Source organism: Eubalaena glacialis, chromosome 2 (genome assembly GCF_028564815.1).
Source record: "Eubalaena glacialis isolate mEubGla1 chromosome 2, mEubGla1.1.hap2.+ XY, whole genome shotgun sequence".
Taxonomy (NCBI): Eukaryota; Metazoa; Chordata; class Mammalia; order Artiodactyla; family Balaenidae; genus Eubalaena; species Eubalaena glacialis.
Genome location: NC_083717.1, coordinates 127,399,651 through 127,425,280, shown reverse-complemented (window position 1 = coordinate 127,425,280; position 25,630 = coordinate 127,399,651). Strand labels below are relative to the sequence as shown.

General features: G+C 34.5%; 2 protein-coding genes across 3 annotated transcripts in view; both read right to left on the bottom strand.

Moving 5' to 3' along the window:
* Nucleotides 1-8,401, bottom strand: part of SCFD1 (sec1 family domain containing 1) — a 137,516-nt gene extending 129,115 nt beyond the window's left edge. Inside the window, exons 1-2 of one of the 2 annotated variants that reach the window (XM_061182420.1) lie at nt 8,304-8,401; nt 5,263-5,333 (exon numbers count right to left, since the gene is read on the bottom strand). In XM_061182420.1, the coding sequence (XP_061038403.1) occupies nt 5,263-5,333; nt 8,304-8,361 (129 nt within the window). In that variant the 5' untranslated portion in view covers nt 8,362-8,401. The other variant, XM_061182421.1, reaches the window with a different exon arrangement.
* Nucleotides 8,402-13,627: 5,226 nt separating this feature from the next.
* G2E3 (G2/M-phase specific E3 ubiquitin protein ligase) overlaps nt 13,628-25,630 on the bottom strand; it is a 53,943-nt gene continuing 41,940 nt past the window's right edge. Inside the window, exons 13-15 of the mRNA XM_061182418.1 lie at nt 23,373-23,545; nt 14,788-14,978; nt 13,628-13,914 (exon numbers count right to left, since the gene is read on the bottom strand). Of these exons, the coding sequence (XP_061038401.1) occupies nt 13,658-13,914; nt 14,788-14,978; nt 23,373-23,545 (621 nt within the window). The 3' untranslated portion in view covers nt 13,628-13,657. The remainder of the gene's footprint in view (nt 13,915-14,787; nt 14,979-23,372; nt 23,546-25,630) is intronic.

Sequence of the window (25,630 nt, the reverse complement as noted above, 5' to 3'; positions counted from 1 at the left end):
CAACATTAAACACAACAACATTCACATTATAGGGGTGCCAGGAGGAGAAGAGAGAGAGAAAGGACCCGAGAAAATATTTGAAGAGATTATAGTCAAAAAATTCCCTAACATGGGAAAGGAAATAGCCACCCAAGTCCAGGAAACAAAGAGAGTCCCAGGCAGGATAAACCTAAGGAGAAACATGCTGAGACACATAGTAATCAAATTGGCAAAAATTAAAGACAAAGGAAAATTATTGAAAGCAACAAGGGAAAAACGACAAATAACATACAAGGGAACTCCCATAAGGTTAACAGCTGATTTCTCAGCAGAAACTCTACAAGCCAGAAGGGAGTGGCACAATATATTTAAAGTGATGAAAGGGAAGAACCTACAATCAAGATACTCTACCCAGCAGGGATCTCATTCAGATTCGAAGGAGAAATCAAAAGCTTTACAGACAAGCAAAAGCTAAGAGAATTCAGCACCGCAAAACCAGCTCTACAACAAATTCTAAAGGAACTTCTCTGAGTGGGAAACACAAGAGAAGAAAAGGACCTACAAAAACAACCCAAAACAATTAAGAAAATGGTAATAGGAACATATGTATCAATAATTACCTTAAATGTGAATGGATTAAATACTCCAACCAAAAGACACAGGTTTGCTGAATGGATACAAAAACAAGACCCATATGTATGCTATCTACAAGAGACCCACTTCAGACCTAGGGACACATATAGACTGAAAGTGAGGGGATGGAAAACGATATTCCATGCAAATGGAAATGAAAAGAAAGCTGGAGTAGCAATTCTAATATCAGATAAAATAGACTTTAAAATAGAGAATGTTACAAGAGACAAGGAAGGACACTACATAATGATCAAGGGATCAATCCAAGAAGATATAACAATTATAAATACATATGCACACAACATAGGAGCACCTCAACACATAAGGCAAATGCTAACAGCTATAAAAGAGGAAATCAACAGTGACACAGTAATAGTGGGGGACTTTAACACCTCACTTACACCAATGAACAGATCATCCAGACAGAAAATTAATAAGGAAACACAAGCTTTAAATAACACAATAGACCACATAGACTTAATTGATATTTGTAGGACATTCCATCCGAAAACAGCAGATTATACTTTCTTCTCAAGTGCACACAGAACATTCTCCAGGATAGATCACATCTTGGGTCATAAATCAAGCCTTGGTAAATGTAAGAAAATTGAAATCATATCAAGTAACTTTTCTGAACACACGCTATGAGATTAGAAATAAATTGCAGGGAAAAAAACCCCGTAAAAATCACAAACACATGGAGGCTAAACAATACATTACTAAATAACCAAGATATCAATGAAGAAATCAAAGAGGAAATCAAAAAATACCTAGAGACAAATGACAACAAAAACACAACGATCCAGAACCTATGGGATGTAGCAAGAGCAGTTCTAAGAGGGAAGTTTATAGCAATACAATCCTACCTCAAGAAACAAGAAAAATCTCAAATAAACAATCTAACCTTACACCTAAAGGAACTAGAGAAAGAAAAACAAACAAAACCCGAAGTTAGTAGAAGGAAAGAAATCATAAAGATCAAAGCAGAAATAAATGGAATAGAAACAAAGAAAACAATAGCAAAGATCAATAAAATTAAAAGCTGGTTCTTTGAGAAGATAAACAAAATTGATAAACCTTTAGCCAGACTCATCAAGAAAAAGAGGGACAGGACTCAAATAAATAAAATTAGAAATGAAAAGGGAGAAGTTACAACGGACACCGCAGAAATACAAAGCATCGTAAGAGACTGCTACAAGGAACTCTATGCCAATAAAATGGACAACCTGGAAGAAATGGACAAATTCTTACAAAGGTATAACCTACCAAGACCAAAGCAGGAAGAAATAGAAAATATGAACAGACCAATCACAAGTAATGAAATTGAAACTGTGATTAAAAATCTTCCAACAAACGAAAGTCCAGGACCAGATGGCTTCACAGGTGAATTCTATCAAACATTTAGAGAAGAGCTAACACCTGTCCTTCTCAAACTCTTCCAAAAAATTGCAGAGGAAGGAACACTCCCAAACTCATTCTACGAGGCCATCATCACCCTGATATCAAAACCAGACAAAGATACCACAAAAAAAGAAAATTACAGACCAATATCACTGATGAATTTAGACACAAAAATCCTCAACAAAATACTAGCAAACAGAATCCAACAACACATTAAAAGGATCATACACCATGATCAAGTGGGATTTAGCCCAGGGATGCAAGGATTCTTCAACATATGCAAATCAATCAATGTGATACCCATATTAACAAATTGAAGAATAAAAACCATACGATCTTCTCAATAGATGCAGAAAAAGCTTTTGACAAAAATCAACACCCATTTCTAATAAAAACTCTCCAGAAAGTGGGCATAGAGGGAACCTACCTCAACATAATAGAAGCCATATGTGACAAACCCACAGCAAACATCATTCTCAATGGTGAAAAACTGAAAGCATTTCCTCTAAGATCAGGAAATAGACAAGGACGTCCACTCTTGCCACCATTATTCAACATAGTTTTGGAAGTCCTAGCCACGCAATCAGAGAAGAAAAAGAAATAAAAGGAATACAAATTGGAAAAGAAAAAGTAAAAGTGTCACTGTTTGCAGATGACATGATACTACACATAGATAATCCTAAAGATGCCACCAGAAAACTAATAGAGCTCATCAATGAATCCGGTAAAGTTGTAGGATACCAAATTAATGCACAGAAATCTCTTGCATTACTATACACTAACAACAAAAGATCAGAAAGAGAAATTAAGGAAACAATCCCATTCACCACTGCAACAAAAAGAATAAAATAGCTAGGAATAAACCTACCTAAAAGACCTGTACTCAGAAAACTATAAGACACTGATGAAAGAAATCAAAGATGACAGAAACAGATGGACAGATATACCATGTTCTTGGATTGGAAGAATCAACATTGTGAAAATGACTATACTACCCAAAGCAATCTACAGATTCAATGCAATCCCTATCAAATTACCAATGGCATTTTTTTACAGAACTAGAACAAAAAATGTTAAAATTTGTATGGAGACACAAAAGACCCTGAATAGCCAACGCAATCTTGAGGGAAAAAAACAGAGCTGGAGGAATCAGGCTCCCTGACTTCAGACTATACCACATAGCTACAGCCATCAAGACAGTATGGTACTGGCACAAAAACAGAAATATAGATCAATGGAACAGGATAGAAAGCCCAGAGATAAATCCACACACCTATGGTCAACTAAGCTGTGATAAAAGAGGCAAGAATATACAGTGGAGAAAAGACAGTCTCTTCAATAAGTGGTGCTGGGAAAACTGGACAGCTACATGTAAAATGAAATTAGAACACTCCCTAACACCATATACAAAAATAAACTCAAAATGGATTAAAGACCTAAATGTAAGACTGGACACCATAAAACTCTTAGAGGAAAACATACGAAGAACACTCTCTGACATAAATCACGGCAAGATCTTTTTGACCCACCTCCTAGAGTAATGGAAATAAAACCAAAAATAAACAAATGGGACCTAATGAAACTTAAAAGCTTTTGCACTGCAAAGGAAACTATAAATAAGACAAAAAGACAGCCCTCAGAATGGGAGAAAATATTTGCAAATGAATCAATGGACAAAGGATTAATCTCCAAACTATATAAACAGCTCATGCAGCTCAATATAAAAAAAAAAAAACAACCCAATCAAAAAATGGGCAGAAGACCTAAATAGACAATTCTCCAAAGAAGACATACAGATGGCCACAGGCACATGAAAAGCTGCACAACATCACTAATTATTAGAGAAATGCAAATCAAAACTACAATGAGGTATCACCTCACACTGGTTAGAAAGGGCATCATCAGAAAATCTACAAACAGCAAATGCTGGAGAGGGTATGGAGAAAAGGGAACCCTCTTGCACTGTTGGTGCTAATGTAAACTGATACAGCCCCTATGGAGGACAGCCTTAAAAAACTAAAAGCAGAATTACCATATGACCCAGCAATCCCACTACTGGGCATATACCCAGAGAAAACCATAATTCAAAAAGAGTCATGTACCCCAATGTTCATTGCAGCGCTATTTACAATACCCAGGTCATGGAAGCAACCTAAATGCCCATCGACAGACGAATGGATAAAGCAGATGTGGTACGTATATACAATGGAATATTACTCAGCCATAAAAAGGAACGAAATTGGGTCATTTGTAGAGACGTGGATGGACCTAGAGAGTGTCATAGAGAGTGAAGTAAGGGAAAAACAAATACCGTATATTAACGCATATATATGGAATCTAGAAAAATGGCACCGATGAACTGGTTTGCAAGGCAGAAATAGAGACACAGATGTAGAGAACCAACGTATGGACACCAAGGGGGGAAAGCGGGGTGGGGAGGGGGGTGGTGGTGGTGGCGGGATGAATTGGGAGATTGGGATTGACATATATACACTAATATGTATAAAATAAAGAACTAATAAGAACCTGCTGTATAAAAAACAAATAAATAAAATTAAATTCAAAAATAAAATAAAATTTTTCCCAATACTGGGAGAAAAAAAAAAGAGGATGTGGTATATATATACAATGAAATATTAGTCAGTCATAAAAAAGAATGAAATATTGCTATTTGCAGCAAGATGGATGGACCTAGAGAATATCACACTAAGTGAAGTAAGTCAGAGAGACAAAGACAAATATTATATGATATCACTTATATGTGGAATCTAAAAAATAATAGAAATGAATCTATATAAAAAAGAGAAACAGACTCACAGACATAGAAAACAAACTTATGGTTACCAAATGGGAAAGGGAAGGGGGGGAGGGATAAATCAGGAGTACGGATTAACAGATACAAACTACTGTATGTAAAATAGATACACAACAAGCATTTACTGTATAACATAGGGAAATACATTCAATATCTTGTAATAACCTATAATGGAAAATAATCTGAAAAAATTCTACATGTATAACTGAATCACTTTGCTGTACACCTGAAATGAACACAATATTGTACATCAACTATACTTCAGTTTAAAAAAAAAAGATTCACATTAATAAGCCATGCTAAGTAAAAGTAAAATATTCAGGCATTACAACTAAAATGTGCTACTGTTCAGTATTAGCAAGAAATTCCCTCCAATCACCACCAATAAGGGCTGAGAGAAAGAAAATAATCCCCATTAACATAAAGTCTCTTACCTTCCATACTGGTTCTCCAGTGCTGTTTTTAATATGAGGCACATTAAAATTCAACATACGCTTCAAAGCCACTGGAAATGAAAACAGTCTTATTAAATATTACCAATGTTTTTAGGATTTCACTTTTCCACCACACTTACTACTTATTACCTCAAAACAAAACGCACAAATCACTCTAGTAAAACTGATTAATCAATATTAATGCATATGTAGAAGTAGGATCAGACTTTGTAAGACAGTTTCATCAACAACTAAAGGGATGTTGTCTAGGAGATTTTCTAATTTAAGCGTCTTTGCCCAGATTAAAATGTGAAAAATGTTCAGGAAGAAGCCTTTTCCATGTCTCCTGATGATACTACACTACATTTTATATAGATGCAAAAAGAAATTGTCAATCACGACCTTGCAGTGGCCTCGATAGATAACTGGTGCTGTTGTCTATTTACTGTGTGGCTGAAAGCATAGATTAAGATAAGTTTTTCTAAAAACAAAAATCCTCTATGATATATTTAATTGGTTCATATTTAAATGGTTTAAAACCTAAATACAGCAGATCTATTTTTTAGTTATCCTGGAGTGCATTCTACGGCCAATTTATCCTGTCAGATTCACTAGTGAGACTTTCCTATAGATGTGGTAGGTAACTGATAACTCCTGCTTAAAAAATATACAAGTCTATAATCATAGCAGTTACACTCTATGTCTTACAGTATTTTGTGGTTTTTACTGCTCATCTGTTCATGTGTTACAGCAGACTCAAATATTTTCTAAGGGAAATAAAAATCTTGATACACTTTTATGTGAAGTTGAGACGGCCAAATATTCAAGGGAGGGTAGTAGTTATCTGATTAAATGTTTAAATGATTGGTAACCCTAAAATCTACTTGGTTGATTTTTAAAAAGCATTTGGATTAGGTTTTATTAAGTAATACAGAATAATCTACAAGCTAAACACCTACCAGAGATTATAATACTCAAATCACCTGCGTATCAATTTATAGCATATTCACTCACTAGAAAAACTTCTATTCAATGCTTATTTCTTGAAGCAGGTTAAAATAATACGAGATTGCACTTCAGTGATATATTTATATATGTATAGAGATACAGAGGTGATTTGTTGGTAAAATGTTAGTACCTAATGTCCAGCCAATAATACAGATCGCCCATAATTTAGACCTACTTCAGAAGCTCACAGATGTTACAATAGTTCACAGAGGACACCTAGGAAGAATCACAGCCTGTGGTACATATGAGTTCCAGGTACATGGTGTTCTCCAGAGCTTGGCTAACTGAAAGAAGCCCCTATCAGCAGGTATTCCCACGCTTGCCTTCTCAGCTCCATCTTGGTGAATTTCCCCATTTCTGAGCCTTGGCTAACTTGTTAACAGGGATTTTGACACAATGGATTTGTTAATAAAGTACATGGCCTAAGACTCAATTGTGATTTATTTCCCAAAACATTCTCAATAGGCATCAGGGAAATGTTTACTTGTCCTACTATAGCACATAGTTAACCTTTCTCCCAAAGTAAGACAGAACTCAACTGGAGTACTAATTTGATAAACCTGGCATAACCTATGTAGTAATGATGTGAAATCTTGCTACAATGAAGTTTATTTCTGCAGAAATCCATATTATACTACTAGACTTTAACATTCTACAAAGTTTCTGCATATAAAAATTACTACCATCCAAACTTCATTTTTCAAAAAGCTCCTTTATATTGGTACAGAGTCTCCCTTAACATGTTATTTTTTATTTTAATATGTAGTATGACCTAATTCATTGAGGTTCATTAAGCTGTCAGAACCATAGTGCAAAGACAAGTGGGGCTTCTATTTGCTTACACAGATATAATGAATGGCAGTTATTTCCCAAATTTTATTTGGACTTTCATACATTTAAGTTACACCTGACTTCATCTGATAGCTTACACTACATTATCTATTGGGGAAATGCAGAACACAACTCATTATGCACTGTGTGTCGTTAGTAGATTAAAGTCTATCATTAATTTTTCTTTGAATTCCAAAGGAAGGAATCAAGTACAGCCAAAATCCTTTCTGTAGGTCATATTAATTGTAACCAGTTATATTCCTATTCCGATTTATATGCAAAAGAACATAATTAAAAGAGACCGAACTTCCAAATATGCAAATTCTTAATGGCTTATCTCTATTAGCTTCTCAGAATTAACAGTTTGCCAACTTTCAAGACAATTAGCTAACAGGTATAAACCAAGTTGCCATCAGAAGTTTCCAAAAAATAAGGCAAAACTAAAATTATCTAAGGTGGAAAAAATATCAAAGCTCAAGGGAAAGAATATGTATTTTTAAAAACCATACTTCACGGTATAAATGGAAGCTATATAACCATGCTCTGTTAAACATGAAACTAATAATGCGTAGTTTAAAAACACTAATTTGCCAAATAATTAAAATGGGAAAGGTATTAATTCATTCGTTTTGCCATTCTTATATCCCATTCCAGCATGCTGAAGACGGAAATCTTTATCACAAGGCGTTTCTCTTCAGGTACCCCCAAAGACTGGTCCACAGGAGAGAAATGGCAGAATGTAATCTGCTCTGAAAAGAGCATCTAAATTTGTAACTGTGGTGTAAGTGCCGGAAAATGAAACTCTCAACATTAAAATGGGAGAGAACTTAACCACGCGCAGAAACAAACCCGAAGACCTCATAGGTGGCAACACGGGGCGGGAAATGCCAGGTGCCAGATCTGGTCGCCATGGCCTTTTGAGGCCCAGTAGGAAAAAGACAAGAGCAGGACCGCAGCAACCCGCTTACCCCTGAAGCCCCTTCTCTGGCACCACATCTGAGAGCCGAGTTCTCAAGCTAATGGCATCTCTTCCCTAAAAACTCAAAAGGGGAAGGGCTCTCGATGGTCTGAGAACGGGATTAAACTATTGGAGGTCCGTCTCCGAACTGCACTCACCGCGACCAAGTGAGGGCGACAAGAAGAGGAATATGTCCTCACGGCAAGCACAAAACCGCAGGGAAGAGAAGGGAATAAGTCGGTACCTGTTTGTCTCTCTCGAATACTGGCTGCTGCGGCCGCCGCCATCTTGACTCCCACCATACACTGCCCGGCTGGAGACCAGAGGCCGATCTTGACGTGGCCGCCCCGACCGCCCCGGAAGCAAAGATCGGAGGGGCGGGACCATAGAAGGCCGAACCCCGCCTCCTCCAGGGTGACCCTCCCATACTCTCAGCTCTCTCCACAAAACTTAGAGACCCAACGTGGGAATAATACCCGAACACCTGGCAGTGTTTACTTTCCAGCGGCGGAATAGTAGGAATTTTTATCCTGTCTAATCAAGCCACAGCTTCTCAAAGGGTAGCTGCTTTAAAGTGAGCTCTTAGCGCAGGAGCGTGTTGTAGTGCTAAGAACCTAAATACTGAACTGTTAGTTTGGTCGTCTACAGATCTCTTGTGGTGATAATAATCTAGGAGCTTAAGGATCACAGGACTAAAGTAAATGAAGCTCCTGGAACAAAACTGGCACTTAAATGCTAGCTCCCTTCTGTTTCCCCAGTGCAGCAGGAGGGGTCTCCCGTTTGCTCCTTTTCTGGGAAACAGGCGGCTTCGGAGCATTGCTCTAATCAGGCAGATTTCTTAATCTCATGTTAGGCATAATGGTCTAGCTGCATGGGGTTGTTTTGCCTACACGGACACAGAAGCCAGGAAGGCGCAAAATGGCAGTTCGTATTTTCCTCCTTTTAGTAACTGCAAAACCACAAAACATTACTTTGGCAGAGGGTGTAAGTGGATAGTGCAGGTGTCTTAATGTACACAAAGCCATGTGATGACAAGATGTATCCAATATTAATGATTTCTAATTTAATCCATAGATTTTTTTACTGGCTGTCAAAAATGGACACAACTCATTTCCCATATGGTCAACAGAGTTCACTTAGGATATTGCATTAGTTATTGAATATGTTCATTCTGAAGCTTCACCAAATTCTGAAATGAAATTATAGACCCTGTGCCTCAAAAACTGGTTTGAAAACTTAACTTTTTGAATTTATGAGAAATCAAGTTACCCCAACAATTACATAAAGAGCAAATTTTTTAAACAAAACACAAAAGTTTATTTTTATGAAACTTAAAGACAGGTGATTTCATTCTTAATGTCATTAGGGAACACCCTAGAACTGGACCTACATTCTTTTTTTTTCCTTGTGTAAATTTTTTTCACCTTTTTTGAGGGTATAATTGATAAATTTGGCAACATATCTGAAACGTACATTGTGATGATATGATATACATGTATACATTGTGAAAGAATTCCCCCCACTTAGTTATTTACCACATCTATCATCCCACACACACATATATATATATATTTATTTTTTGGTGAAAACTTTTGCATTCTACTCTCTTAGCATATTTCAATTATACAGTACAGCAGTTAACTACAGTCACGTTATATATTAGATCCTCAGACCATACTCATCTTATAGCTGATTTTTTACTGCTTCCTATACGTGGAATAAAAAAAAGTGGAATCACCAATGAACTAGGTGTGTTGCATTTAAACAGAGATGACAGTTCCTGCCCTATGGGAAAGTTCTACTTAATTTTTTGTCTTCATGGAATATAAAATAAACAGGCTTTCCCACTGTCAACATCTGAGAGCCCAATCTTGTTCATTTGGTTACTTCTACTTTCAAATGCAAATCTATCTAACCATTTCAGAGCTCCAGCATAGACCTCCCAAAATATATGACTCATATGACATAGAACACTAAGGCATGTTTAACATTTGTGTACAGTATATACATTTGAAATGATAAAAACTGTCCTGACCAAGGAGTGCACATAGTGTGGGCAAACAAATGTATAGGAAATATATGTACCACAGAACAGTGGCAGTAAACAGTCCCTGTAATGCTAAGACTGAGTAAGGTATTTGTCATGTGTTATTAGAATAAGGAAAGGATTAAACTATGGCTGTTAGAGTGTTAGTTAACCAAATTTTTTTAGCCGTTTAACTGACTCTACCTATCCAGATTTTTGGCTAAAATAATATTATTATTCTGGCAAACTATTATTTTACATTAGGGGATAGTTTTAACAGAGAATACCTCAGAACAGCTCATTCAAGAGAGGTTCCTAGGTGTCAGCCAACAACTGCTCGCAGGATCTCTCAAATGGGGAAAGGATCTATTATCTACACAGTATTATCAGAATCTTAACCTTGTTAAATCCTAACAAGTTACTTGATTTAGTTTATATAAGCACTTCACATTTAGTAGCAGAAACACATTTATTTAGAAAACTTCATTATAAGTGTCATGTTTTTTTGTTGTATCTGAAGTCTTTTAAAAAAAGGGAAACTAGGCTGACATAAACTATCACCTAACATAATACCTGGCATACAGTAGACATTGGAATATGTTTGGCAATTTGAAAAGATAACAGTCAAAATAAGAACTTGAAAATGGGATTTCTTCAAAGCAATCCAAATTTTCCTAAACTATACATAATACACATTCAAGTAATCCATCAATGTGTTTTTATGCTTTACATTGCATCACTTAGAGCATAAACCTAGTTTAATAGCTTATTGTAAAATTAGCAACAAAGCTGTGATAAGCACTATATATAAGAATTACACATTTATAAATAGAATCTTGTTCTAATCATTTTCTTATAATGACTGAATGTAAAAGGCAAAGTCACCGAGAAAACTTACCTATTATATCACATTCTCCTTTACTGCACATTTAGCATTGAGTACAAAAGTTCCAAGAGCTTCCATATAATTAGGGGAAAAAATTATAAGAAGTTTGGAATAAAGCAGAAGCCAAAGTAAATTCTCAAGTTAGTAATCAAATGAAAGCTTTTTACTTGACCCAAACAATGACTAATTTATAATATGGAAATTAAATATTACAAAGTATAAAGTCATGAGCTAGTTTCTGATGAGATATTTTAAAGAATCTTTACCTTAAATACTAAAATAGTAAAATGACTAAGTACAAGAATAGTAGAGAATTGTATAAAATGCCTTCAGATGCAGTTCTCACACCAAAAAATTTAAAATTGTTTAAAAAAAATGAGTATAAAACTAACCTAAGACCATTAACAGTAGATGCACACAAGGCGAATTTATGCTTTTTCTTGATAATGAGAGTAACAGAAAACAAGCCTGAAATATATGGCATTTAGACCATTGAAATATTTAAGAAATACATATACACATTTATAAAGGTTTATAGCATAATTCCTTTTTAAAATCAATGTCAGTAGGAACTATGCATTGGCTATAACAATGAACAGAAAAAGAACAAACATAATACCAACCATTTGACATAGTAACAATGCAGAAAATAACCTACGGGTTTCTCTGACATATCTTGACTGTAAAGATTAATCTAAAATCATACTGATGGAACATCCTTAAAGCCAGAAAATATTTTGCAATATGAATATTTACACTTCACTTTAAAATGTGAATATACTAAGTAATTTACATCACCTTATCCCTAAGGCCCTGTCTACACATAAAAGAAGAATTGAAACACTGTTTTTAATTGTAGCCAACCCAAGCACACTGCCTCCCCACCAGCCCTCCCCACCCAAAAAGCATGTGAGCTTTAACAGCTTTAATTACCACTGTAATTAAATGAATTCAAACTACAAACAACCAGAAAATAGCTTTAATTAGGTTTTCTGGTTTGTATTGGTTTAATGGCTTTTAAAATTTTATAAAAACTAGGTAGGTTAAGAAATAAAATATCCAGTTTATCAACACATTTGGAATAAAAGCTGTATGGTGAGGTTAAACCTTTTTTGATAATTGATCCTTTAATTACTTTTGATAATTTAACAGAATTCAACACAAGACAAAGAAATGCCTTGTTTAATGTTTTAAAACCTTCAAGTTAAACTTTAATTTGCGGGGTCTGTTAGAAAATGTAACAAAATTATACTAGGATTATGTTTTAGTTTTCCTTTGGTATTAATAAGAGATTTATTACCAGTATCAAACCAATCCTGTCATTTGTCTTTAAAAATATCAATAATTTAAGGATGCTTCTTGGAGAGGATGAGAATATGATGGCTGATACCTGCTTTATGTAGCAAGAAAAATGCGCTTAAAATCAAGCATTTTACCTCTCATACGATTTATTCTGGTGAAAAACCCATTTATATTCGATAACAGATTAGGGACATTAGACTTTTCCAGTTTCTTCTTTTGCAAGAGTACAAATATGGTGACACAACTATGGGATTAGGTATCTTCAAATTGTTATTACATAATCTCTTGTTACTTCTAGGTATTCTTTGACTTTTAGTAGCATTAATAAAGTTAAAAAAGAAAGGAAATGGAAGAGTTTATAGAAGGATGACAGTTAATTCTGCATGGTTGAGATTAGAGTGGGTTTTTCATTCTATTTGTAATTCTTTCTTACACATTTCTACATTGTTTATATAACAGGTATCTTTCAAAAGCAAAGAAGATAACTATATAATGCAATGGTGCCAGCTTACCTTTCATACAACCATCTTGATAATAAATAACTGTCAAATAGCCAAACCTACCAAATGGCAATCCACAGAGATCATTCTATTCAGATAACCTAAAATGTGGATCAGACATAATGTGGTCTAATGCCACACATGGGATACAGGAAAAAAAAAAAAATCCTATGATTAAAGCCAAAGGCTTTAAAGAAGACACTTACTTAGGGATTTTCAACTGTATTTTAATCCACCTCAGAAGTGTTTTAAGACTATGGAATGTCCATAGATTCTAGAATATTTGTGCAATTCTGCTTTTTAATATAATACTTCCCTTTAGGCATAATCTAATTGCAGTGTGGATCTATTTTAACATAACTTAATAATCTAAAAACATTTTTAACAACGAATTTAGTGCCATCCTAGAAAAGGATACATATAACACATACCCCAAAATATATGCCTTTGATTTATATAACAAGATTTATCATTTAGCTTTCCTATTTAATGCTTTAAAATAAAATAAGTAATAATTTGAAAATTGCATAAAACTAGAAAAATCACTGTGGCATCCTATAGCTAATCCCAATTTACAAAAACAGTGAGTACAAGTTTTCTTCTTATATATAGCATGCTACTATACTTGAAAGTCTGTACAGCCATTCTAAAAGTATTTATATTGAGGTTTATGAAGCATGTATATTAAGAAAATAGAAAAGTATCAACTCTGACTGGTACACCTTAACAAAAAAACTTTTTAGCTTAAGTGGCCAAAATATTCCTTTATGTTCATATCATATATTTTATTGGGCCAAGTTTGCTCAAAAGTGATGATGGACAGATTTCTGAAACAAAAAGTATCAACAGCAGCTTTTAAAGAAGCATCTCTTTGTTCAAAACAGTTAATGTCCAATGAAGTGAGAATTTTCTTCCTTTTCTAAGCTTAGAGTGTTTTTTATGGCAAAGTCCATATTTTCTTGAAATTCTTCATATGTACTGGTGATAGGAAGAGCTAAGCAGTTATTACACTTGTTTCCAACAGGAAAATCCATATGAAGGCACTCAATTGATGGAGTGGGTTTAAATCCAGCAGGTGGAATGGAACTGCAACCAGTAGCAAAAATAAGAATGTCTTCCATTGTTACTGTAGATTTACCATCTGAAAAGAATACCAAAAAAGGAAAAAAAGAAAAAAAAAAATCCATGTTATATATTGCTACCATCATAGACTCTTCCCCAACTAGACTAGACATGTTGAAAGGCAGAGACACCCACATTAACAGTAGATGCATAAGAGGCAAACTAAATCACTAAGTGTAGTAATAGGAAAATGGTATATTGAATACATGTTTATTTGAATTTCAAAGTAGGACTCATACAATCATTTGGTTGACGTACTCACTGTATATTTAAATGTCTTCCTTAATATAAAATTATCATATAGTCCAAGAGGTTCAGTAGGTTTTGAAACTCCATCTTTCGGGGATATGATCCTACAAACAATTTTAAACCACTTCTAGACCATTGCTATTTGATAAACTATTTCAACAAAGGAAAAACTAAGATGGTATAAAACATCCAAACAACCTAGCTAAAAAATTTTCAACTAAAAGTTAAATTGTTTTATACCATATTAAACAGAATGAATTTACATTGCTAAGGCTTGATGATAAATATCATTACCATGCTCTGACCAATGGATGAGGAATAATTCAATTTAACTTAAAATTTTAAAAGGTGAAGTAAATGACTAGCTTTGAGACTATCCTGTGCTGTGGCAATCACCCGTATATTTAAAGTTTTCTAGGAAGAATGCCTCTCACTTCAAATTACCTAGAGGAAAACAACCGAAAAATATAACTTTACTATGTAACCTTTCCTATCACTTTCAACTCAGTCATATAAACTTGTTTTGAAACAAGTTTTGTAAATAAGTAGTTAAAGTCTTACTATAAAAAGCAAAACTCAAAGAAATAAATATCCCAAAACAAAATTTCTAAGACAGTTAAATAAAAATAAAACATCTACATACCCTCAACAGCCTGTAAGTAACTGTTCCAAAACCCCAAAGCCTGTACGTCAGATAATGTGTGTACTGTAAAAAGATCACTAAGAATTTTTGTGGAAAGATTCTCAGGTTTATGACAGAAGATGTTACAAAATGCTTCTGGATAAGTCTGAATTTTCTCCAAAACGCCAAGAGTTTTCAGACCCTGTTTAAAACTTAAGAGAAGAAAAATAATGAGCCAACCTTCATACACATGTGTTTGGAATGAACATTTCTAGCTAATTTACTATCACATATATGTGTGAAAAAGACAGAGAAAAAAAAGGAAAAACACAGAAAAATATGGATACACTTTATGTGATATGATATTTTCAAATCAATAACAAGCAAATGTATTAATATAAAATGAATATTTTACATGCCTACATTGTTTGGCTTTATGGAATAGTTTTAAAATTAAGCTAACAATTTTTTATTAAGAGGAAAAAAGTAGATATCTAAAATTTTACACTTCAAAGCTAGTTAGTATAAAATGAAAGACTGCAAAGAAAAAGAATCATAAACTTGAGCCACATAAAAATTTAAAACTTATGTATTGCTAAAAAGAAATTAACAAAGACAAAACAAAGTGGGAAAATACTGATACATGATAGAACACTAATTTCTCTAATATAACAAAAATACAAATCATTTTTCTAAAAGAACTCAATAGGAAATACAAAATATGAATGCATTATTAAGAAAATACAAGTAACAAATGAATTTTTAAAAATGCACATTCTCACTAATAAGCAAAGAATGAAGAAGATACCATTTTTGCCTACCAGACTGACTAAGCCCTAACTGTGGCTCTGGATTCCCTATCCACCTCCTCAGGTACCCTGCTACACTGACTCATCTTCCCTTCTATTAGCTCTTCCTCAAGAGCACAAAAATATGCTTATCTTTCCCATTTTTGAATAAGGGAAAAAATTCACTCAATCCCATCTGCTTTCCTTTGAGACAACCTATGTGAAAGACTTACCTACATTTACTGTCTCCTTTTCTTAATTTCCTATTCACTTTCCCTCCACTCCTTTCTACATCTGAGGAATAACTGCCCTAAGTGCATGAATGACGTATGGGACCAGTCTCCTGGTTTCCCCTTATATCTCTGGCCAGACCTTCTGAGTCTCTTACAAAGCTTCTTCTTTCTTTGCTTTGCCTTAAATGTTAGTTTGTCCCTCATGGATCTGTAACAAGGCAAATTTCTCTTTTTTCTTACCATGTCCCATGGCTTTATTTAAGCAGGTTTATGTTCATTAACTATAAAATCTATTATTTCCAGCCCAGAATATATACCCAACAGACTGCTGGGTACCACATATTCCAAGCACCCAAACTTATTAAGTCCAAAAGAAAGCTAATTACCTTACTACCAAAATCAGAACCGTAAGTGACAACAAATGCCTCCATTATTCATCCTATTAGTGTAGCTAAATCTGAAAGTCATTCTTAACTCTTCCCTCTGCCACTCCTAATTACAAATCCTATGAATTTCCTTTTTTGAAATCCCTTTTATCTGCTCATTTCTCCATATACCAGTGGAACTGTTGTACCAGGTGTGTAAGCTTCCAAGTTGATTTTCCATGTAAACCCCCGTACTGTCATTCATCCTTAGGTATGTTGGATGGAGGCCCCCAAAAGATATGTCCACATCCTATTCCCTGGAACCTGTGAATGTGATCTTAGTTGGAAAAAGGGTCCAGGCAGATGCAATTAAGTTAACGATCTTGAAATCATTCTACCTAGGTTATCTGGGCTCACCCTAAGTCCAATGACAACTGTCTTTATAAAAGATACACAGAGAGGAAAAGGCCATGTGATATAGATTCAGAGATTGGAGTTATGCAACCACAAGCCACCAGAAGCTAAAAGAAGCAAAGAATGGATTCTCTTCCTAAATTCCCAGAAAGAATGAAGCCCTGCCAACACCAAGACTTTGGACTTCTAGCCTCCAAAACTATGGGAGAATAAATTTCTGTTGTTTTAAGCCACTCAGTTTGTGATAATTTTTTACAACTGCCATAGAAAACTAATAATACACACTCTGCACATGAAATAAAGTCCAAACTCCTTAACATGGCTTTTAAGGTCCTCCACAATACAATTGCTGCCTTTCTTGCTTGCTTTTAACTTTCACCTTACACCTCCCTTTGAAGCAAATTTCAGCCAAACTTAAGTTCACCTTTATAATTTTACTTTTAATTAAAATGAAATACTTCAAGCTTATATAAAAATCCAGGAAATAACAGAAAACCACGACTGTAACTTGATTTTGAAAGACATTAACATTTTATATTTGCTCAGATTATTTTTAAGAAAACATTCTATTCACTCAACTAAATCTGCCCATTCATCAGTTTCCCTTCTCTCCTTTTACAAAGAAAACTATCTGAAACTGCTATTTACCTATTCTGAAATTTTTACTATAGCCTGCATTTCATTTTAGTTTCACTCTATATGTATCCCTAAAAAATAACTAGTATTGGTTTGCTTGTTTTGAAACTTTCCAATAATGGTACCATACTGTATACTTATTTTTCTGCAATTTGCTTTTTTGAGAGTAATTTTTTCTAATTGCTATATAGTAATAGTTATTACTACATTTAGGAAACTAGTTCTGTCACTTTATTTTGGGCAACTGTACTGAATTACAAAAAAATTTTTTATTCCTTCCTGCCGATTTTTGTATTTTTTTTAAAAAATTCCAATTTACCTTCTATTTAAAAAGTTATACTAGTTCTTATTTTTTAAATGGTTACCTCAAAATTTTAATTGGCATATTTGAACTCTAAAGTGAATCAGGTATTTACCCTCTTCCTGAACAATACAAAGACCTTAGAACACTTGCAATTCTGGTAGCTCTCTCTTCCTATGCTACTTAAACATTTTGTTCCACCTTGTATCATAAATCCCCAAAGTAAACATTAATTTTTTGTACAATCAGTGTTTAGTTACTCTAAAATTAACAACTTTCTTTACCATTCCTTCTCACTTGCACACCTCCCTGTTAGAGTCCTTTACCTCTTGTAACCTTGCTACACTCTTTACAGAAGAAGTTCTAAGATTATTTTAGTTGGACAGTCATGTAGACTACCAATGATAATTTTAATTCTTCCAATCCTTAATAACATTCACTTATTCATTTAGTCTTGCTGCTCTACTAGGACCTCCTGCATATTGTAGAAATGAAGGGGGTAATTATATGTATCCCAGGCTTGTCATGGCCTTAAGAGGAATGTCTATCACACTTCATTAAGGATAATGTTTGCTGAATCTTTACTAGATAATCTTTATAAGGATATTTCAAATTGTTAGTTTAAAATTATGTATAAATGTTTAAATGTAGCAATTGCTTTTTTCGCATGTATAACTGTATGAAGATTGTTTGATTTTTCTCTTTTAATGTATTAGTGGAGTGCACTAAAGCAAGATTTTTTTTTTGATGTTCTACCTGCCTTGCTTCCTTTTATAAACAGTCCTCAGAATTGTTAGTAAATTTTGAGGCCATGTTGCTAGGTACAAATAGATTCAAGACTGCTGAATCCTAAAGAATTTGTTCTTTTTAACACTATTAGGCTCATTTAAGGACAAGGCTTTTTAAAAAGATTATTAGAATTTCTTTCTCTCTTTTTTTGCTTTAAAGTCATTTATTTGCAATGCAATTTAAGATCCTGTTTTTTTAATATGAATCTAAGCTATTTACATGTAATATAATTACCTATATGTTTTCTGTCTTATGTTTTCTTTGAACATGTGTTTTTCCTTGCTTGTTTTCATCCCTCTTTTTCTGTTCACTGTATGATTAAATATGTTTTCTTTATTTCTACCCCCACCCCTATCAAACTGGTTTGGAAGTTACACACTCTGCTCCTGTTTAGAGTTTTCCCTTAAAATATATATACTTGGCTTAACAATCTAAAGGTAATTAATGCTTCCCCACTACTACCTCAAGCATACAAGTTCCTTAAAACAATAAATACAATGTCCATTCTCTTCTTACAGATGAACCTTTAGCTAGTATTTTAATTATTTTAACCATTTCTTACCAAAATCTAGTTGTCTTTTAAATGGCCAATGCTTGTTTTTATTTATTCAGGTTTTTTCATTTCTTTGCTTACTCCTGGTGCTTGTATCTTACTTTTTCCTTCTGGGTTCAATTTCTTTCTTCCTTAAGTAGGTACTTTATTAATGTCTCCAGGAGAGAAGTAAACCTGTCTCAAAATGTCTTTATTTCCTCCTCTCTCTTGAATGATAACGTAACTAGCTCTGTGAAGTTACTATCTTGGCTGTCTGTTTTCAACGTTGATGTCACTGAAAAAAAGGCGTCCAGTATAATTGATGCTCATTTTTACAATAATGTCTTTTTGCTCAGAACACTATTTCATCACAAAGTACACTACACTTCAGCATGTTAAACCCTGTGAACCTGAAGAACTTCTCAAGCAGCATTTTCTATAATATTGCCCAGCCTCCGTCTCTTTTGTCAAATATATATGTGGGTGCTCTTATTCTAACTTTCATGACATTTCTTGTTTCAGTCTTTTTCTCTCTTTTCTCTCTTTTTCTCTTCAATGGCCTAGCATTTAACAACCACCAAGTTTCATTTCCATGATCATTTTTGTTTCTGTTTCGTCTTCCTTGTTTTCCTGTTGGCTGCTTGAATATTTTTTTGGATTCCATTTTTATCTATAGTGTTTTGAGTGTATCTCTATGAGATTTTTTAAAAAATGTAATAATTTACTGCTGCCAACATTTTATCAGTTCAACCATAGAAACATTACTTCCCTTCATGTCCCTTTGCCTTTTGCTGTTTATAATTTCCTAAGTATTTCTTTTATATACATTGTGAACCACATTAGAGAATGTTATAATTTTTGCCTCAACCGTCAAACATAATTTAGTAGACACAAGAGGAGAAGGAAACATGCTTTTATTCTTTTCATTATTCTTTCTTCCTTCCTGATGTTCCAAGATTCCACCTTTAATAATTTGCTTTCTATTTCAAAAAATTCCCATAGGCATTCTTTTAGGGTAGATCTGCTGGTGACAAATCGTTTAGTTTTCCTTCAAATAAGAATGTCTAGACTTCTCTCTGCTGTGTCCTTGCTGAGATCCCCAGCTGGTCTGCTTTCATCTCTCTACCTTTCAAAAGTCTTCTTAAGTTTGTTTTATAAACACTGTTCAGGGTTTTTAACTGTACTTATCAGGAAGAATAGAGAGAAGAGTGTCTATTCCATGTTATCCACAACGGGAAGTCTATGATCATTTTTCAACTTAGAAGCACTATTTGATTCATTTCACATTTTATGTTTGGGGATTTTTTTTTTCCTTTTAAATCACTGTAATAACACTTTTTATGTCTCAGTTTGTCCTGTTATTTAAATCCTTGATGTGCTATGCCCAATACTTGCTGTTTAGGATGGTTGTGTTTTGTCTTTTATTGGAACCTCCTCTTCTTTAGCAATGTAACTTTAGCATTCCCATCAGGCTCAGATGTAGAAATTTCCCTAAACACTGTTATGTATTTGCTTTTGCCTGGCACTCTATAAGTACTATGAATCCTAAGACCAATTACTTTGTTAATGTCTTTGGTTCAGATTGGGGTCCATTCAGAATGCCAAACCCAAGTTTGGGGCAAACTGAGGGTTCTGATTTCATATGACATTTAGGGTACTATGGCTTTTTTTTTTTTTTTTAATAGATCTTTATTGGAGTATAATTACTTCACAACACTGTGTTAGTTTCTGTTGCACAACAAAGCGAATCAGCCATATGCATACACATGTCCCCATATCCCCTCCCTCTTGAGCCTCCCTCCCATCCTCCCTATCCCACCCCTCTAGGTCATCTCAAAGCACTGAGCCAATCTCCCTGTACTATGCTGCAGCTTCCCACCAGCCAACTATTTTACCTTCGGTAGTGTATATATGTCGATGCTACTCTCACTTCCCCCCCCCAACTTCGCCCTCCTACCCCATGATGAACCTAGTTGCAGGGCAGGAATAAAGAGGTACTATGGCTTTTGATTTCCTTGTTATTTCTGACATCTACAGGCCTCTTGAGCTCAGATATATTTAAAACATTGTTTTTTGCTATATGATTTATCTTTCACATAAAAGGAGGGATCATCAGTCTTCAGCTTCTTTTCTCTTGCCCTCTTCATCTTGATCTGCCTAACTCCTGTTTATAAATCAGGGTTTAATTTAAACACCACTTATACAGATAAGGAAGCCTTTCCTGACAACTAGACTACTCATACCTATAAACACACACACACACAAAATAAACAAACAGCAATGAATTATCTAACTTAGCAATGAGAAAAAATACATCTGTAGACATATGAATTCCTTGGGAAAAAAATATTTTGTACATCTATGTCATTAAGAGATACATTTCAAATAAGTTTTTAAATAACTGTATCAAAATTTATAGTATATTTGGATTTTTCTGTGTATTAATCATAAGTATGAATGGTAATTCTAACTGTAAGAAAATTTTGCTATGTAAGAGTCTTATAGTCAGAAGACACTTGGATACATTTTAAACAGTTATGTAACAGTGTTATTTTAATTGCAGTATTAAAAATACATTGGAGGGCTTCCCTGGCGGCTCAGTGGTTAAGAGTCCACCTGCCAATGCAGGGGACATGGGTTCGAGCCCTGGTCTGGGAAAATCCCACATTGCCGTGGAGTAGCTGGGCCTGTGTGCTACAACTGCTGAGCCTGTGCTCTAGAGCCTGCGAGCCACAACTGCTGAGTCTGTGCACTGCAACTGCTGAGGCCCGCGCGCCTAGAGCCCATGCTCCACAACAAGAGAAGCCACCGCAATGACAGGCCCGCACACTGCAACGAAGAGTAGCCCCCGCTTGCCGCAACTAGAGAAAGCCCGCGCGCAGCAATGAGGACCCAATGCAGCCAAAAATAAATAAATAAATAAATTTATTAAAATAATATATATATTGGAAATTATATCCTTTACAACTGTTTAAGCTTATGATGTCATATTAAATTTTAATTTGGAAGAGTGCTAAAGTTCTGTAGAGCTCGAAAAAAAGAATGAGGACTATATACTGTCAAGTAAAAAATGAGGAGGAAAAAGGGTGGATGGTATGTTACTATTTATCTAATAAAAGAAATGAATATACACACACACATATACTCATATATTTATCTGCTATCATTTAAAAAAAATAATGGAAGGATAAACAGTAAAAGCCACTAAAATAATTACTTCATAGGGGATGGAAGGTAGATGTGATAAGGATGAAAGCTATACTTATCTTAATATAATTTGTATGACAGAGCTGAGTTCTTTCAATGTACTTTCATTATAGATTTGACTTTGGAATCATGCAAACATTTTATATAATTTTAAAATAAAATCAAACTTTAATAAAAGTCAGTAAAAAGAAAAAATAAGATAAACAATGAAAATAAAATGTATACCCAGTTAGTAATATAACAACAAAGAAAATAACTATGCCAAATGACTTTAAAACACAGTAATTTGACTGCATAGCCCTAGAACAAAAAGAAATAGAAAAACAAATTTAACCTATTTTTAATAATGTTATGTTACTGATGATAATGTTGGCGTTATTATTCTGTGACTATTATTTACGAAATGTGGAATAAATCAAGGAATTACTTCATACTCTAATACACCAATGTCTTTGAGAACTGGGATTATGAACATGGGACAAAGAAAAAGTCAAAAATCTTGTAGTAGTGAATCTGAAGTATCAGTAGAAACCCATGATGTATTTTACCTTAAAAAAATCAAAAAAAAAACCCCTATATTTCTTCTTTTAGTCCACTGAAAAGGCCTAGAAACTATGACCAACGTGGCAAAAACAAGCATCCCTAGCATCCAGATTGTGGATTTGAAATACCATTTCCCATTCAAAGAAACAAAGCTCATTAGGTCAGAATGTACAAAAGGAGCATGAAACACCTTGTCATACCATATAGCAAGAAGGCTATCAAAGACCATTAAGGGTCAACATCAAAAGAACTCAAAATAAACAACATAAAGAGGTTTATACTGGTTAAAGATGAGACAATCTGAACTTCAGTAAGGATAGCAACTATAACAGTTTTGAATACATTAAATACATAGATTAATGATACTGAAATTTTAAAATGTGCTTGAAAATAAAACTGGAGTCAATAACAAGGGAAGGCTAGCTAAACGAGACTGGCCACCGGTTGGGTTGATAACTGTTAGATCTGGGTGGTGATTACATGGTGTATCACTCTGCCTACTTTCATATATATTTTAGATTTCCCACTATTAAAAAACAGCAGCGTGTGAGGACATAAAAATAACTTTTATTTAGAAAAATTAATTATAAATTGAGATAACGATTACTTTTCCTAAGCAGTATACATTTAAGCAATTCTGTGTAGAATGGTAAGAACAGTATTCATCCTTAAGAGGTTAGTTTTAAAGCACTAGTTTAAAATAGCATTTACATTTTATCAAATATATCTCACATTGTAAGACAATTAACCACCTTAAACATGTAATTTGAGAGAATCCTTAACATATGAACAACTTACCTTTCAAAAGGTGCTTGGACTCTCTTAATTACATGATAAACAAGTATGTCTTTTGCCAACATATATTTATCACTTAATGATGTTATAAGTCTTAGGCATCCAATAAGCTCTAGGTAGTTATAATATTCATTTATTAAAGAGTTTAAGTCAGTCATAGTTGCTGCAGTATTTATCTGTAATGAAGAAGAAAATACACCCAGTTGACTCATTTACTTGTGAAAGATATTTACATTTCAAATGACACATTACTTTATACTCAATTCTTGAGTACACCTGGGTGAAGTGAAAGCATACTAAGAATTATTTTCCTAGAATAAATGTCTGATAATCCAGTTTAATAAATACTGTATATTTCTGCCAAAACCTAGGTTTCAAGAAATCTAGACTATAATGCCACTTTAATATAGGAAATTACTTCCATAAAAGGCGGTAACTGACATAGAACAGTTACATAGCACTAGAGAGGCAAGAAAGAGGACCTGCAGAGATTTCATGAAAGAAAGAATAGCTGAGACTTAAAAAAATGGATACACTCAAGAGTATTTAAGGGAACAGCATAAACAAAGATATACTTAACCATTTATGTGCCAGACACTTCCACATAGGTTAGCTCTTGAACAAAGTTACAGAGGGAGAAAGATAAAATTAGAAGGCAGTCAAAGTCCATTTGAATGGAAAATCTCCTTGGTATTTCTTTCTTCCAAAAAACTCTTCTTCCAGGTATTTACATGATTCCCTCAATTATTTCAGATCTCTCCTGTGATCTCAGAAGTTTTTCCTGACTACCCTGTTCAAACTACCTTCACACGCTAATAGCTGGGTATATGTTCTCATCCTCCCAAACCCATCACCCTAAGTTTTAGCTGGGCATATGGCCAAACTTTCCTTACAGCTAGTGTGGCCTTATGTGACTAAGAGCTGTCCAATGGGACATGAGTGAAAATGTGTCAAATTTTCCTGCACTCTACTTCCACTTTCTCCCTGTACAGCAAGCTTCAGCTATGAAGACAGTATCCTAAATGGTTACAAAACAAGAGGAAGGAATCCAATTCTCTGGGTGACTTGGTGTATTCACAATTGTACCTCTAAAACAGGAGCCATTTCTGTAAAGGCCAGATAGCACTTTATGCTTTGTGGGCCATACGGTGCTTGTCACAACTACTAAACTCCATCACTGTAGTATAAAAGCAGTCACAGACTCATAACAAATGGGTGTGTTTGTGTTCCAATAAAACTTTAAAAAGGCAGCAGGCAAGACTTGGCCTACGGCTATAGTTTACCAAGCCCTACTCTAAAATCTAGATTTTAGAAAAAAATAAATATCTGCCTTTTTTGAGCCATTGTCTTTTGGGTCTCTTTGTTACAGAAGCTTAGCCTATGCTTTAACTTACTATACCCCAAGCATTATCTTGGAAAAGATATCCTTCCTCTTATTCTGTTCTATTTTTATAATATATTTTACTACATGACAGTATATTATATATTTATTTACCTTGTTGTTCCTCTAATATGTAAATTCCAAGAAGGCAGGGGCTTTGTTTGGTTCACTACTTTATCTTCAGTGATAAAACAGTATGGGATACAGGGACTTCCCTGGTGGCACAGTAGTTAAGATTCCACGTTCCCAATGCAGGGGGCCCGGGTTCGATCCCTGGTCAGGGAACTAGATCCCACATGCATGTCGCAACTAAGAGTTCCCATGCCACAACTAAGGAGCCCACGGGCTGCAACTAAGGAGCCCACCTGCCACAACTAAGACCTGGCAGAACCAAATAAATAATAAAAACAAACAAAAAACCGTATGGGGTACATAGCACCTTGTAGATATATCTGTTGACTAAATCAGTGAAGGAACACTGGCTAGGAGTACAAAAACTGGAGTTAGTAAAGCCATGAGGAGAGCTCCAAGTGCCCTAATGAAGAACTCAAACTCCATTCAATAGAGAATCAGGTGAAAGAATCATCCTGAAGAAGATGATTAGAATAATATCTTAATTGTTTAAACTTAGATATAACCTGAGTTTGGTATAGTAAGCATACTAGAAATAAGAAGGAAAGGGCACTGTTAGAGACAGATGACTTGACACAAACTGATAAATGGAGTATGGAAGAATGAAAACAACCCTGTCTCCAGAATAACTTGGAAATAAGAAATCTCTTGAAAAGAAAAGGAAAATCAGGCAAAAAACCAAATTCTGGGAAAAAAATTAGTTCTGCCCTAAACATGCTGTGCTCAGTTTGGTAGGAAGACCCAGATC